Raw genomic sequence first — 17,150 nt, forward strand, 5'->3', positions numbered from 1 at the left:
TTTTCAGTTGCTGTTTGTTTGTGGGCCTTTCTGTCTGAAGTTTAGTCTATAACAAGTGAAATGCATGCTCAATTGGGTTCAGATCAGGTGACTGACTTGGCCATTCAAGAATATTCCACTTCTTTGCTTTAATAAACTCCTGAGTTGCTTTGGCTTTATGTTTTGGGTCATTGTCCATCTGTAGTATGAAACGACGACCAATCAGTTTGGCTGCATTTGGTTGGATCTGAGCACACAGTATGGCTCTGAATACCTCAGAATTCATTCGGCTGCTTCTGTCCTGTGTCACATCATCAATAAACACTAGTGACCCAGTGCCACTGGCAGCCATGCATGCCCAAGCCATCACACTGCCTCCGCCGTGTTTTACAGATGATGTGGTATGCTTTGGATCATGAGCTGTACCACGCCTTCGCCATACTTTTCTCTTTCCATCATTCTGGTAGAGGTTGATCTTGGTTTCATCTGTCCAAAGAATGTTCTTCCAGAACTGTGCTGGCTTTTTTTAGATGTTTTTTAGCAAAGTCCAGTCTAGCCTTTTTATTTTTGACACTTATGAGTGACTTGCACCGTGCAGTGAACCCTCTGTAGTTACTTTCATGCAGTCTTCTCTTTATGGTAGATTTGGATATTGATACGCCGACCTCCTGGAGAGTGTTGGTCACTTGGTTAGCTGTTGTGAAGGGGTTTCTCCTCACCATGGAGATTATTCTGCGATCATCCACCACTGTTGTCTTCTGTGGGCGCCCAGGTCTTTCTGCATTGATGAGTTCACCAGTACTTTCTTTCTTTATCAGGATGTACCAAACTGTAGATTTTGCCACTCCTAATATTGTAGCAATTTTTCAGATGGGTTTTTTTCTGTTTTCACAGCTTAAGGATGGCTTGTTTCACCTGCATGGAGATCTCCTTTGACCGCATGTTTACTTCACAGCAAAACCTTCCAAATGCAAGCACCACACCTCAAATCAACTCCAGGCCTTTTATCTGCTTAATTCAGAATGACATAATGAAGGGATTGCCCACAACTGTCCATGAAATAGCATTGGAGTCAATTGTCCAATTACTTTTGGTCCCTTTAAAAACAGGGTGGCACATGTTAAGGAGCGGAAGCTCCTAAACCCTTCATCCAATTTTATTGTGGATACCCTCAAATGAAAGCTAAAAGTCTGAACTTCAACTGCATCTGAATTGTTTTGTTTAAAATTCATTGTGGTAATGTCTATAACCAAAATTAGAAAAAGGTTGTCTCTGTCCAAATATATATGGACCTAACTGTATTACATCAAATCTAGAATTGTTTTAACTCTTTTTTTTTGGGGCTTTGATACAAAGAAGACAGCAGATACATGTATTTCTCGTTAGTTGTATCTTTAAGGCCTACTTTTTGCTGTTATTCTGAATCATTATATTAATCATAACTATTTTATTGCCAGCTTTATCACTTTTTCTCTGCAGTATCATTATTTTTCAGTAGAAAACTCAGAGGAATAATCTATATTGTCACAGTTTACAAGAGCAGTGTGTCCCTTAAGGCTATTGACCGTGTAAACAGCTCCTTCATCACTGTCACTGGCAAAGATGGACTTCTCACTTCCCTTGCTTTATATATATATATATTGTTTTTGTGTTTTGTTTTCCTTGTGCAGATAGTAAGGTTTTCTGGTGTATGCATTACATTTAAAATAACAATATTCTATGGTGTATATATTTCCATTTAAGTATATAATCTGAGCATAAACTGAATGGAGTAGGTAGTACATTGGGGTTGTGGAGCTCCGACATGTATTTATTTATTTGTTCTTTTTTTTTAGCTTAAAAGGCATCTGATGCCTACAAAAATGCTTAACTTCAGATATAGTGGTAACCTGTAGGTGCAAAGCATTTAAAAGGAAACTAACTCCAGGTTCTTGCTGCTTAATTTGAGAGCAGCATGATGTGGGGGCAGAAACCCTGATTCCAGCGATGTGTCACTGATTTGCTTGCTGCAGGTTTTTTTTAAATAATTGTTTTATCAATAGGAGATTATTACCAAAGGACTAGTAAACCTGCTGCCTTGTAGTCCATCCCCAACCACTGCCTATTCTCAGTTTATAGAGAAAGCTGCCAATCAGTGATGTGTGCGAGGTTATACTGAGTTCTGCATTCAGAAAATGGATAGATCTGCAGCAGATGAAACAGTTTTTAATCAAAACTCTAGCATGAAGTCTGCTTAGTGATACATCACTGGAATCATAGAATGTTAGAATTGGAAGGGACCTCCAAAGTCATCTAGTCCAACCCCCTGCTCAATGCAGGATTCACTAAACCAGCCTCTGTTTGAAGTCTTCCATTGAAGGAGAACTTACCACCTGTCGTGGAAGCCTGGTCCACTCATTGATTACCCTCACTGTCAAAAAGTTTGTTCAATATCTAGTCTGTATGTTCTCCCTTGCAGTTTAATTCCATTGCTTCTCGTCTTTTCATATGCAAATGAGAATATGGATGATCCCTCTACATTGTGACATCCCTTCAGATATTTGTAGACATTGTAGTGCAGCGGGTTGGTGCAGTGCGATAGACAGGCAGGGACCACAGAAAGTTCAACATAAACAGTGTCTTTATTTTGAGACTTACATACAGGAGTGATATCCATATCGCAGATGGGTTTCCACAAATACAATCCGTGTTCCAAACCCGTTGCCGTGAACAAAGGCACCGCTGTGCCTCTTGGATGCGTCAGCCGCCTTGAAGTCCCCCTGGCTCTGTGTTAGCTCCACACAGACCTGGGTTGCACAGAGCCTCCTGCTCTGCAGCTTGCAAACTCCTGAAACTGACACACCCAAGGCCAAACTGACAAATTTTAAATGGAATCGTGGACATAGAACCATTTCCAAAACCCAGAGTTTAGAGAGAGATTCGCCCCACTACCAAACCTGCAAATCCTTCTAAAAATAAAAGCACTTGACAGGTTTTCCTAAAAATATGACTGGGTCAACTATTTGGACCCAATCCACTCTTTCTTTTATTTTGCCTTGTGATTCACAGGCGTTCTCCTGTGAACACAAGGCACTCCAGCAGGTTTAATAATACTCCATCCGCATTCAGGGGGGCACATATCGACCCGCGCATATGATCCCCCTCATTGCTTCACAACAGCTAATAAGTCTCCTCTTAGCCTTCTTTTTTTGCAAACTAAACATTCTCAGATCCCTTAACCGTTCCTTGTAGGACATACTTTACAGTCCGCTCACTATCCTGATAGCTCTTCTCTGAACTTACTCCAGTTTTTCAATGTCTTTTTTTAAAATGTGGTGCCCAGAAGTGGACATAGTATTCCAGATGAGTCCTGACACACTGTTGACCCATGTGCAGTCTTTGATCTACAACCCCTGGCAAAAATTATGGAATCACCGGCCTTGGAGGATGTTCATTCAGTTGTTTAATTTTATAGAAAAAAAGCAGATCACAGACATGGCACAAAACTAAAGTCATTTCAAATGCCAACTTTCTGGCTTTAAGAAACACTAAAAGAAATCAAGAACAAAAAATGTGGTAGTCAGTAATGGTTACTTTTTTTAACCAAGCATAGGGGAAAAATTATGGAATCACTCAATTCTGAGGAAAAATATTTAGGCCGTGTATCATTTCCTTTACACTTCACAAATACCTGCTATTTTGTGTTGTTATATTACATAAAATCCCAATAAAATACAGATAAGTTTGTGTGTGTAAAATAATCAAATGTGGAAACGTTCACTGGGTATGAATACTTTTTCAAGGCACTATATATAATATATTTTATATGCACTTTCAGAGGTCTTCCAGGCTGGCTACTTCTCCCAAATGTCATTTTCAGCTGGACGCCAGGCACAGGATGTATGGTTTACTGTACAATGGCAGCTCTTGGCGTACTCCACTTTTTTATGTGCTGCTTATATATGTTTCTTAGTTTCTACCTCTGTATGTAAAAAGCGGAGTTTCTGCTCACATGCACAAAATATGTGATGGAAAATTCCCCATAGGTCAATAAGATGAAGTATAGGGTGTTTGATGATATTGTTTGACTTGATTGATTTTCTTTTTTCTTAAAACAGAGTGCGCTTGAAGGAAAACTTAGCACCTTGTTCAGACACCTGCATGCTGCAAGACAGACGCTGAGCATTGTTTTAGCCCCAGGAACAGACCCTTCACAATCGGCACATCACATACTTCCTACAGTTACGTATTCCCGGTTAATAAATCATTTGAGTCGATGTTCTCAGTCCTTGGAGGAATGCTGCAGAGATTTGCTCACAGTGACCCTCATTGTACCGTCTGCACCTTGGGTGAGTGAATACCTATTGTCTTTCTTTGCTATGAATCTATATATTTTGAATTTTTTTCCATTATTGACCTGAATACTTTTTTTTTCTCAGACTTTTTTCTCTTATAAACACATTGAGTTTGAACGATATATTGGAATATATTAAGAGGTTTTCTTAAATATACTATATGTTACATATAATGTATTCACGAAAAAGCTTTGGGTCTCCCTGAAGTGGCTCGTACTGCAACTACATGAAATGAGGAAGGGCTCATAAGGGTCATATGCCACTCTGTTTCTTCTTGCAAACCCACCATACATTAGGGAGGTGTTTGCCAGGTATTACAAATGCGCACAAGCTTGCATAGGGCGCCTTTTGCATCATTAACCCCCTTCATGACATATGACGTATATTTGTGTCATATGTCGTGTCCTGCCATTGATGCAGGCTCACGTACTGAGCCCGCTTCTTTCCCAGCACTTGACAGCTGATATAATCAGCCATAACTATGCCAAAGTACAGTCGTAGGGTGGAAAAAAGGTAAAACCGTGTAATTTGTCATGTTTTGTTGTTCATCTTAGGTTGCATTTACCTAAATTTAAAGTGGTTTACATTTTTAGAAACTCAGTGTTCCCAAGCACAGTTTATTAATATGGAAAAAAAAAATCTGTCCTTTACTCACCCTACCCTGGTCCAGCGCCAAGTTTTCACCACTGCTCCTTGTGTCTGCAGCGCTGAATCACATTGACAGTGCTGTAACCAATCAGTGAGCTCAACGTCTCTGCCCGAATAAACGACACAAGCCGCTCAGAGCCACCGTGCTTACTGATTGGCTGCAGAGCTGTCAACATGACTTCTGCGCTGCAGATTATTATAAAAGCAAACTGCTTGTGGACAGGGGATTCCTCAAAACGGAACACCTCTCAAGGACCAGATTTTTGTTTTCGTACCTTGATAAGTAAAATCATATTTATTCAAAAAGGATGTACTTAGTTTTTCTCATAACTGTATACAAATTAGCAGCTGCATGGGGAAAAAAGATGAACCGAGCCCTGTTCCTAATTTTGACAATTGTTAGCTTAGTGTTGGGTCATTCTCCTGTGCCAAGACTTAATAGAAGTGCTAAGATGGCGAGACAGGGTGCTTTTGTACGTCCCTTGCTGTAATATCAACCCGAAAGGTTGTGTTGGATTGCATGGAGGTGACAGAGGTGTCCTCTAGTTGGTAACATTTTGTGGTCTGACTGTGGTATCTAACTGGTTAAAATGCAGGGATCGGAGTTTTCTCAAATCCTGAGAGCTTCAGTAGCCCGCGTCATACATTCACCCCACAAATGGGGTGACCTACAGGCATGTCAATAAGGGGTTAATGTTACATTGGACAACAGGGACACCCGAAGTCTGAAAAAAGTGAGAAATAGTTAACATTTTGCTGTAGACTCTTATCATTCTGCTTCTCCATGTTATGGCTGCTGATGTCCTTGCTCAGACGATTACTTTCTTCTCTATATAAGCACACACTTATTTTTTTTTTCTGCAATTTTCTAACTTTTAAAACTAACTGACAGATTTCATTAAAATTTCCCTGCAGGTATCTGCTGCAGTTAAGAAACATTTGTGCATCTTTACAGCACATAAAGCAACATAATAAATTAATAAATTCTGTAGGGAATATTTTCCCATTTAATTTTCGCCAGTTATTTAGCTCAAAGCTAATTTTCACGCTCTTTTTGAACTTGAGTCATAATACAGAAGGGATCTTGGGTTGCTTTGTACTTTGAATGAAAAATATTTTTTTGAAGTATGTGTGTTTATCTGTGCATTTTTATGTATTCTGTATGAATTTTAAGTTGCAAATCTTGTTGTTCAGTCCTTTGATAATGGTGTCTGAGTTTTCTCTGGGAATTTACTAATATACCTGTAAATTTAGCCAGACTATGATGGAATAAAAATATTTATATATACGGTATATATATATATGCATTTTGGCTGATGGCAGGTTCCCTTTAAGGGCAGGAGCAGAAAACCTCCAGTATGTAAGATTTCATTTAAAATTCCTACTTCAATAAGTGTTATGCTGGGTAATAAAGAAAAAGGCCTCTATATACATTTTGGGGTGCAGACGTCTTCATCATATTTTTTTCTTCTGGGTGTTATGGCAACCGAAAAAATGCATCTATGGCATTTCAAGGTTTTTTTTATTTCTTAATTGTTTGTAAAATGTTTTTTTTTCTTTTATTTCTCATACGAGACCTGAACCTGACGAACATACCACCGCTTATACCATTCGTGGTGTACCTTGAAGCTCAGTCCTTGGCTGAGTTTTACAGAAGGGCCAAGTTAGCGGTGATGGGGACTTTTAGCAGGCTGCTATGGGAACCCATCACAGGGCTTAATGAGAGCCGGTCTGTATGTGTAGTGGTGATGCTACTGACCCAGAAATCTGGTGGAAAACACTTTTAATAAACACTAAATTATTTTGCAACTCAAAAATGCAAAAACATGTTGTGAGTTATAAATATTTTCACGACAATTTCATCCAGCACTGCCAAGACGAGCGGAGCTGGGGTGGTATAGGGGCGTGATGCCATAGCTCATCAAATTCATGATGAGCTGTGGCATACCTTACGCAAGTAGTCTTACTCCAGTCAATGATCAGAGAAAGATTCTCACACCACTTTTTAGATATGCCTGAGTCATTAAGAGGCATGCACCCTCATCAAGACCGGTGTGAACCATGCTGGTCTTGATGAGTCAGGGCTGTAGTCCTTTGCCCGGGTCTAGTTCTCCTGCCAAAAGGACATTTTGACAGAGCCAGACTAACAATATTATCTTATGGGGTTGATGGGTACCAACTAGTGATGAGCGCAAGTGCTCGCTACTCGAATCTAACAGCTGCGGAAGATGCGGCCGCGGGGACTCGAACATGTCACTCGAGCCCTTCGCAACACTTTGTACATATCCAAGCACACTAGGCAACCTCGAGTACCAACCATTGGTGTCCATTTTGCAAGGTGTCTGCACATTGTTGTGCCTTCTTTATGACTAAAAAGGTTGCATACAGAGCCTTATTCAGCCAACACAATAGCTATGAATAGTTGTCCCGTTGCTTATAAAGCACCTACATGTTCTACAATGCTTTGCAGAGACTGTTTTATGTTCCTCTCCCAACTGGGATGACAATCATATTTTGTTATATCTAGTCTATGTACATACACTCATTGTGGTGCACATACAAGTGTTAAAGAAAGTCATACATCTCACATCCCTGCGAAGTCTAACATACACCTCTAAGGGTATGTGTGAACGTTGAGTATTTGCTTTCAGAAATTTCTGCAAGGTTTCTGCATTTCTTGGCAGTAAAAATGCTGTGGAAAAATCCGCCGCCTTTTTGATGCGTTTTTGAATCCGTTTTTTGCATGTGTTTTTTTCCTGTGCATTCAATGGTTCAAGCTTGCACAAAGAATTGACATACTGCGGATTTAAACGCACAGCAAATCCTGAAAGGAAAACTACTGATCATGTGCATAACACTTCAGGGTTCTCACTGACTTTGCTGGAATAAGAATTCCCTAGCATTTTTTGTACAATTTCACATGGGAAAAAAACGCATCAAAAATGCACCGTGTGCACACAGTCTAACGTGTGGGGACCTCCCGATCTTCTCTGCCTTATAATATTGTGGGGAACAAGGATCTCGTAGTTTAATTTCAACAAAAGAGGTCATAAGGCACCACTGCAAGTAAATTCGGGATCACCTATAGCAAGCAAGAGAAATGCACCGAGAACATGTCGAAAAACAGCATGCTGTATAAAAAGGATCACCAGAATGAAATGTGCAAAATTATTTTATTAATAAAAGCTACAAATAACAATTAAAAACAATTGAAAAAATTAAAAAAACATGACTAAACACACAATCACCCAAAATAGGCTGCTGAGCCCTGTCAAACAATTTATGAATATTGTGATGACCCAAATACAATAATTTCAGACCCAGGCAAGAAAAAACATAATACTGGTTCCAATGTAATGAACCAGAAAGTACCATAAGTTAGCCTTGTTGTTCACCATGCATGAGAAAACCCCCAATAAGGCAATAATCTCAGCATTAGCACCTCCCTAAAGCTGGTGAAATAATGAACCTAGAACACACAAAAAGCACATATATAACCCAGGCACAAGTAGTGATATCTGTCACCTAGGAAAAAAAGTACAGTAAACATATTGAAAGTGCAAAGCTAACAAGTAACAAGGTGCTGATAGCGCAATTGAACCTCTGCTATGAGAGGAGAAGCAATAGTACCTATGCTTAGAGAGCCAAGATGCCAATGGTGATAGTCATAAAACAAGCATGGTGTTCTGGATCAGGATAAAGTCAGAGCACATGACCGGGCGCAACGCCCAACGCGTGTCACCAACCAAATCTGGCTTGCTCAGGGTCCTGTGTAGTTTGATTTCAAGTATTCGATCCTTTTGTTATCCTGCTAGATAAGCCGCCGTCAAGGTTGCATGGCAGAGCATTTGTTTTTTTTCCTCCCATTGAAAATACATGAGATATAGCTTTCAAGTCAAATAGGCTGATTGCGTCAGTAGATAAACAGTATACCAAGAGTACTAAACTGTATAGGATCAGGAAGTTTCCAGATTAATAACATCCCAAGGTATCGAAATGTCATCAGACCAGTGTATCTTTCTTTAATCTTACTTGAAAATTAAAGTTGTTTTTCTTTTATTAAATTACAGGATGTTAAAAAAAAAAAAAACTATTCAAGCTGGCTTATTTTAGTAACTTATGTTAGTCCACAAACTACATTTATAGTTCCTGATGAAGTTTAACACCCCTGCAAACTAGCCATTACCAAAGTTTTTTTTTTTTAATTTCCTGGATAAATGTTTTCTTCTCAGATGTTTCTTCCTAACTAAATGTTTGCTTATGCACAGTAAATAGTTGAGACTCCATAATATTACACATTTAACAATTTTTAATTAGATTTTTTATTCTGTTTTGCTTGAAAATAAGCATAAGCTTTTACCAAACTAAAGCAAAGTTGGGTCTCATTACTAAAAAAGAAGTTACCTGTCCTCAGTGTTTTGGATCCCATTTTCTTCCATGTTTAGTCAAGGTATCTTTTTTACCATCCATGTTTCATCAGTGATTTTACGTGTGGGCAAATAAATAAATTACAAAGCTTCTCCTATCCATTCTTGTCACATAATAGTGCTAAATAAATACTAGGCCTTCTGGCCACCGGATAAGGATTGCAGCATCTCTAAGGGTTATTGCCTCGCACCTCAAAGAAAAACCCATCCATGTGATTTTTTCCACAGGTTCTGACTTCACCTTCTCTTCATCAGACTGGCAGTAATTGTGTGCCTGAATCCCACCCCATTTGGAGACGTCCAAGCTGAATCCTAATGCGACTAATTAGATGGCTCATGACATAGAGAGTTCATCTCTCTTCAGTAAGACACATCACGACTGCCACATCTTTGACATATTGATGCCAATTTAATAGCTGCCCTGCTATAAACTGGCAGACATTTCTGTGCCCTATCATTCTGAATCTCAGTGGTGATCCAAGACTTCGGCAATGTGATCTTTTTCCATATTTCTGGCATGCTAGGGATAATGTAAAATACATTTCCCCTTCAAATAGATTGTTCAAGGATCAAGTATTGAATTCATTTTTTAGATCACATTTTTTTCTTTTTTTACTATTATAACAATTTTCTGTTGAAATATTTAAAAATTATTTGAAAACCCTGCTCGCATACATAGATATTACTCTTGCATACTTAATTAATCATTTAGATGTAGGGCAATTGTTTTGCTTGGTCCACTTATTTCACAGTGACAATGCTCACTAGCACTGGTCTTTGTCCTATGATTTTGTACAGTCCTGCTCAGTGGTTTCACATACACCAGAGGTGATCCAATCTTCAAAGATCTGAATACAGCAAATCATGCCGATTTTACTGGGAAATTTGATTTCATTGTGAGTTATTCAATGTAAATTGAATGTTCCTTATGTTCCAGGATGTCTCTCGACCCCACAGTATAATATACATAGGCTGTAAAAAAATAAATAAATAACACCTCCACAGCTCATCCGTCCAGCAGCCCGCCATTTGGATCTCTGTACCTCTTCAATCGTTGCCTAGGCCTTGAGAGTCACACATCTTGACGTCTGTCATGATTCTCAATGGCGAGAGAACATAGCCCAGCATATATGAGAACTAGCTCTTGGAAGATGGAAACTATACTGACCATGAACTAAACCTGCCGCACAACTAGAAGTGGCCGGGTAGCATGCCTACGTTTTTTTATCCCTAGATGCCCAGCGCCAGCCGGAGAACTACCTAATCCTAGCAGAGGAAAAGACAGTCCTGGCTCACCTCTAGAGAAATTTTCCCAAAAGGCAGACAGAGGCCCCCACATATATTGGCGGTGATTTAAGATGAAATGACAAACGTAGTATGAAAATAGGTTTAGCAAAATCGAGGTCCGCTTACTAGATAGCATGAAGACAGAAAGGGCACTTTCATGGTCAGCAGAAAACCCTATCAAAACACCATCCAGAAATTACTTTAAGACTCTAGCATTAACTCATAACACCAGAGTGGCAATTTCCGCTCACAAGAGCTTTCCAGACACAGTAACGAAACAGCAGCTGTGAACAGGAACAAAATGCAAAAACACACAAGGACAAAAGTCCAACTTAGCTGGGAGTTGTCTAGTAGCAGGAACATGCACAGAAAGGCTACTGATTACATTGTTGACCGGCATGAAACTGACAGAGGAGCAAGGTTATATAGCGACTCCCACATCCTGATAGGAGCAGGTGAACAGAGGGGATGATGCACACAAGTTAAATTCCACAAGTGGCCACCGGGGGAGCCCAGAATCCAATTTCACAACAGTACCCCCCCCCTCAAGGAGGGGGCACCGAACCCTCACCAGAACCACCAGGGCGATCAGGATGAGCCCTATGAAAGGCACGGACAAGATCGGAGGCATGAACATCAGAGGCAGTGACCCAAGAATTATCCTCCTGACCGTATCCCTTCCATTTGACCAGATACTGGAGTTTCCGTCTGGAAACACGAGAGTCCAAGATCTTTTCCACAACGTACTCCAACTCACCCTCAACCAACACCGGAGCAGGAGGCTCAACGGAAGGCACAGCTGGTACCTCATACCTGCGCAACAATGACCGATGAAAAACATTATGAATCGAAAAGGATGCAGGGAGGTCCAAACGGAAGGACACAGGGTTAAGAATCTCCAATATCTTGTACGGGCCGATGAACCGAGGCTTAAACTTAGGAGAAGAAACCCTCATAGGGACAAAACGAGAAGACAACCACACCAAGTCCCCAACACAAAGCCGAGGACCAACACGACGACGGCGGTTGGCAAAAAGCTGAGTCTTCTCCTGGGACAACTTCAAATTGTCCACTACCTGCCCCCAAATCTGATGCAACCTCTCCACCACAGCATCCACTCCAGGACAATCCGAAGATTCCACTTGACCGGAGGAAAATCGAGGATGAAACCCCGAATTACAGAAAAACGGGGACACCAAGGTGGCAGAGCTGGCCCGATTATTGAGGGCGAACTCCGCCAAAGGCAAAAAAGCAACCCAATCATCCTGATCCGCAGACACAAAACACCTCAAATATGTCTCCAAGGTCTGATTAGTCCGCTCGGTCTGGCCATTAGTCTGAGGATGGAAAGCAGACGAAAAAGACAAATCTATGCCCATCCTAGCACAGAATGCCCGCCAAAATCTAGACACGAATTGGGTCCCTCTGTCAGAAACGATATTCTCCGGAATACCATGCAAACGAACAACATTTTGAAAAAACAGAGGAACCAACTCGGAAGAAGAAGGCAACTTAGGCAAGGGAACCAGATGGACCATCTTAGAGAAACGGTCACACACCACCCAGATGACAGACATCTTCTGAGAAACAGGCAGATCCGAAATAAAATCCATCGAGATGTGCGTCCAAGGCCTCTTCGGGATAGGCAAGGGTAACAACAATCCACTAGCCCGAGAACAACAAGGCTTGGCCCGAGCACAAACGTCACAAGACTGCACAAAGCCTCGCACATCTCGTGACAGGGAAGGCCACCAGAAGGACCTTGCCACCAAATCCCTGGTACCAAAGATTCCAGGATGACCTGCCAACGCAGAAGAATGAACCTCAGAGATGACTCTACTGGTCCAATCATCAGGAACAAACAGTCTACCAGGTGGGCAACGATCAGGTCTATCCGCCTGAAACTCCTGCAAGGCCCGCCGCAGGTCTGGAGAAACGGCAGACAATATCACTCCATCTTTAAGGATACCTGTGGGCTCAGAATTACCAGGGGAGTCAGGCTCAAAACTCCTAGAAAGGGCATCCGCCTTAACATTCTTAGAACCCGGTAGGTAAGACACCACAAAATTAAACCGAGAGAAAAACAACGACCAGCGCGCTTGTCTAGGATTCAGGCACCTGGCAGACTCAAGGTAAATTAAATTTTTGTGGTCAGTCAATACCACCACCTGATGTCTGGCCCCCTCAAGCCAGTGACGCCACTCCTCAAAAGCCCACTTCATGGCCAAAAGCTCCCGATTCCCAATATCATAATTCCGCTCGGCGGGCGAAAATTTACGGGAAAAAAAAGCACAAGGTCTCATCACGGAGCAGTCGGAACTTCTCTGCGACAACACCGCCCCAGCTCCGATTTCAGAAGCGTCGACCTCAACCTGAAAAGGAAGAGCAACATCAGGCTGACGCAACACTGGGGCGGAAGAAAAGCGGCGCTTGAGCTCCCGAAAGGCCTCCACAGCATCAGGGGACCAATCAGCAACATCAGCACCCTTCTTAGTCAAATCAGTCAATGGTTTTACAACATCAGAAAAACCAGCAATAAATCGACGATAAAAGTTAGCAAAGCCCAAAAATTTCTGAAGACTCTTAAGAGAAGAGGGTTGCGTCCAATCACCAATAGCCTGAACCTTGACAGGATCCATCTCGATGGAAGAGGGGGAAAAAATGTATCCCAAGAAGGAAATCTTCTGAACCCCAAAAACACACTTAGAACCCTTCACACACAAGGAATTAGACCGCAAAACCTAAAAAACCCTCCTGACCTGCTGGACATGAGAGTCCCAGTCATCCGAAAAAATCAGAATATCATCCAGATACACAATCATAAATTTATCCAAATAATCGCGGAAAATGTCATGCATAAAGGACTGGAAGACTGAAGGGGCATTTGAAAGACCAAAAGGCATCACCAAATACTCAAAATGGCCCTCGGGCGTATTAAATGCGGTTTTCCACTCATCCCCCTGCTTGATTCGCACCAAATTATACGCCCCACGGAGATCAATCTTAGAGAACCACTTGGCCCCCTTTATACGAGCAAACAAATCAGTAAGCAGTGGTAACGGATATTGATATTTAACCGTGATTTTATTCAAAAGTCGATAATCAATACACGGCCTCAAAGAGCCGTCTTTCTTAGACACAAAGAAAAAACCGGCTCCTAAGGGAGATGACGAAGGACGAATATGTCCCTTTTCCAAGGACTCCTTTATATATTCTCGCATAGCAGCGTGTTCAGGCACAGACAGATTAAATAAACGACCCTTAGGGTATTTACTACCCGGGATCAAGTCTATGGCACAATCGCACTCCCGGTGCGGAGGTAGTGAACCAACCTTGGGTTCTTCAAAAACGTCACGAAAGTCAGACAAGAATTCAGGAATCTCAGAGGGAATAGATGATGAAATGGAAACCAAAGGTACGTCCCCATGAGTTCCTTTACATCCCCAGCTTAACACAGACATAGCTCTCCAGTCGAGGACTGGGTTATGAGATTGCAGCCATGGCAATCCCAGCACCAAAACATCATGTAGATTATACAGCACCAGAAAGCGAATAATCTCCTGGTGATCCGGATTAATACGCATAGTTACTTGTGTCCAGTATTGTGGTTTATTACTAGCCAATGGGGTGGAGTCAATCCCTTTCAGAGGTATCGGAGCCTCCAATGGCTCCAAATCATACCCACAGCGTTTGGCAAAGGACCAATCCATAAGACTCAAAGCAGCGCCAGAGTCGACATAGGCGTCCGCGGTAATAGATGACAAAGAACAAATCAGGGTCACAGATAGAATAAACTTAGACTGTAAAGTGCTAATTGAAACAGACTTGTCAGGCTTCTTAGTACGCTTAAAGCATGCTGATATAACATGAGTTGAATCACCACAATAGAAGCACAACCCATTTTTTCGTCTAAAATTCTGCCGCTCGCTTCTGGACAGAATTCTATCACATTGCATATTTTCTGGCGTTTTCTCAGTAGACACCGCCAAATGGTGCACAGGTTTGCGCTCCCGCAGACGCCTATCGATCTGAATAGCCATCGTCATGGACTCATTCAGACTCGCAGGCACAGGGAACCCCACCATAACATCCTTAATGGCATCAGAGAGACCTTCTCTGAAAATCGCCGCCAGGGCGCACTCATTCCACTGAGTAAGCACAGACCATTTGCGGAATTTTTGGCAGTATATTTCAGCTTCATCTTGCCCCTGAGACAAGGACATCAAGGCCTTTTCCGCCTGAAGCTCTAAATGAGGTTCCTCATAAAGCAACCCCAAGGCCAGAAAAAACGCATCCACATTGAGCAACGCAGGATCCCCTGGTGCCAATGCAAAAGCCCAGTCTTGAGGGTCGCCCCGGAGCAAGGAAATTACAATCCTGACCTGCTGTGCAGGGTCTCCGGCAGAGCGAGACTTCAGGGACAAAAACAATTTGCAATTATTTTTAAAATTTTGAAAGTGAGATCTATTCCCCGAGAAGAATTCAGGCAAAGGAATTCTAGGCTCAGACATAGGTGCATGAACAACAAAATCTTGCAAATTTTGTACCTTTGTGGCGAGATTATTCAAACCTGTAGCTACACTCTGAAGATCCATTTGAAACAGGTGAACACAGAGCCATTCAAGGATTAGAAGGAGAGGAAGAGAGGAAGGCTGCAGTATAGGCAGACTAGCAAGTGATTCAATTAAGAGCACACTCAGAACTAGAGGGGAAAAAAAAAAAAAAAAAAAAAAATGGCGAGAGAACATAGCCCAGCATATATGAGAACTAGCTCTTGGAAGATGGAAACTATACTGACCATGAACTAAACCTGCCGCACAACTAGAAGTGGCCGGGTAGCATGCCTACGTTTTTTTATCCCTAGATGCCCAGCGCCAGCCGGAGAACTACCTAATCCTAGCAGAGGAAAAGACAGTCCTGGCTCACCTCTAGAGAAATTTTCCCAAAAGGCAGACAGAGGCCCCCACATATATTGGCGGTGATTTAAGATGAAATGACAAACGTAGTATGAAAATAGGTTTAGCAAAATCGAGGTCCGCTTACTAGATAGCATGAAGACAGAAAGGGCACTTTCATGGTCAGCAGAAAACCCTATCAAAACACCATCCAGAAATTACTTTAAGACTCTAGCATTAACTCATAACACCAGAGTGGCAATTTCCGCTCACAAGAGCTTTCCAGACACAGTAACGAAACAGCAGCTGTGAACAGGAACAAAATGCAAAAACACACAAGGACAAAAGTCCAACTTAGCTGGGAGTTGTCTAGTAGCAGGAACATGCACAGAAAGGCTACTGATTACATTGTTGACCGGCATGAAACTGACAGAGGAGCAAGGTTATATAGCGACTCCCACATCCTGATAGGAGCAGGTGAACAGAGGGGATGATGCACACAAGTTAAATTCCACAAGTGGCCACCGGGGGAGCCCAGAATCCAATTTCACAACAGACGTCAAGACATACGCTGCGATGGCACAGTGAAGTTTAGAGGCCTAGTCAGCAATAGAAGCTATGGTAAAGAGTGAAGAAGCCAAAGAGAATGCTCACAACAAAGGAAGGGGACAAGAATAGGCACTGGCAGCAGGATAGGTGAGCGGTGAAGTGAGTATTGTTTTTATTTATTTTCTTAAACATTTGCCTGTACATCTTGGGTTCAGCTAATTGTAGAGGCAGCTGGCTAATTTTTGCCAAACATTTTAAAAATTTAAAAATTTTCAAAATTAAAAAGAGTAAATATCAAAAATGAATCCATATACTGGAGAATAGAGATGGGCAAACCCGAACAGTAAAGTTTGGCGTCTGTGCCGAACACCAGGAAGTCCGTGTTTCTGTTCGGGTTCGGCCCCCCCGGCCGCTGTTCCCATGTAGTCAAATGACAGCGTGAGCCCTCAGCTGTGATCAGAGGTAAAACTTTACCTCCAGTCACTGTCACTGGCTGATGGGAGTATTCATCATCCGGCATCTGTGCTGTAAATAAATAATTAAAAGAAAAATGGCATGATTTCCTCTGTATTTTGAATAACCAGCCAGGCAAAACACACAGATGGGGGATGCAACCGTCAGCTTCAGCAAGGATTCTTTATCAAGAATAGAGAGACCCCCACGCCGATTTTTGAAATTATCTAAATAAATAATTTGAAAAAACTGCTTGTGGTCCCCTCCGTTTTTGACAACCAGCCAAGCTAAAGCAGACAGCAGGGGGCTGGTATTCTCATACTGTTAAGGGGCCATGGATATTGGCCCCCCAGCCTAAAAATAGCAGCTCGCAGCCACCCAGAAAAGGCGCATCTATTAGATGAATCAATTCTGGTACTTTAAATGACTTCCCGCTTGCCCTGTAGCGGCGGCAAGTGGGGTTCATATTTGTGGCGTTGATGTCTCCTTTGTATTGTCAGGTGACATCAAGCCCATGGATTAGTAATGGAGAGGCATCTATAAGATGCCTATCCATTACTAATCCTATAGTTGTATGG

At 41.9% G+C, this 17,150-nt stretch overlaps 1 protein-coding gene across 1 annotated transcript in view; it reads left to right on the plus strand.

Moving 5' to 3' along the window:
• Window positions 1-17,150, plus strand: part of LOC143793677 (uncharacterized) — a 159,971-nt gene that overhangs the window by 117,333 nt on the left and 25,488 nt on the right. The window contains exon 9 of the mRNA XM_077280722.1: window positions 4,077-4,307. Coding sequence (XP_077136837.1) covers window positions 4,077-4,307 — 231 coding nt within the window. The remainder of the gene's footprint in view (window positions 1-4,076; window positions 4,308-17,150) is intronic.

This window comes from Ranitomeya variabilis, chromosome 1, assembly GCF_051348905.1.
Source record: "Ranitomeya variabilis isolate aRanVar5 chromosome 1, aRanVar5.hap1, whole genome shotgun sequence".
Lineage (NCBI taxonomy): Eukaryota > Metazoa > Chordata > Amphibia > Anura > Dendrobatidae > Ranitomeya > Ranitomeya variabilis.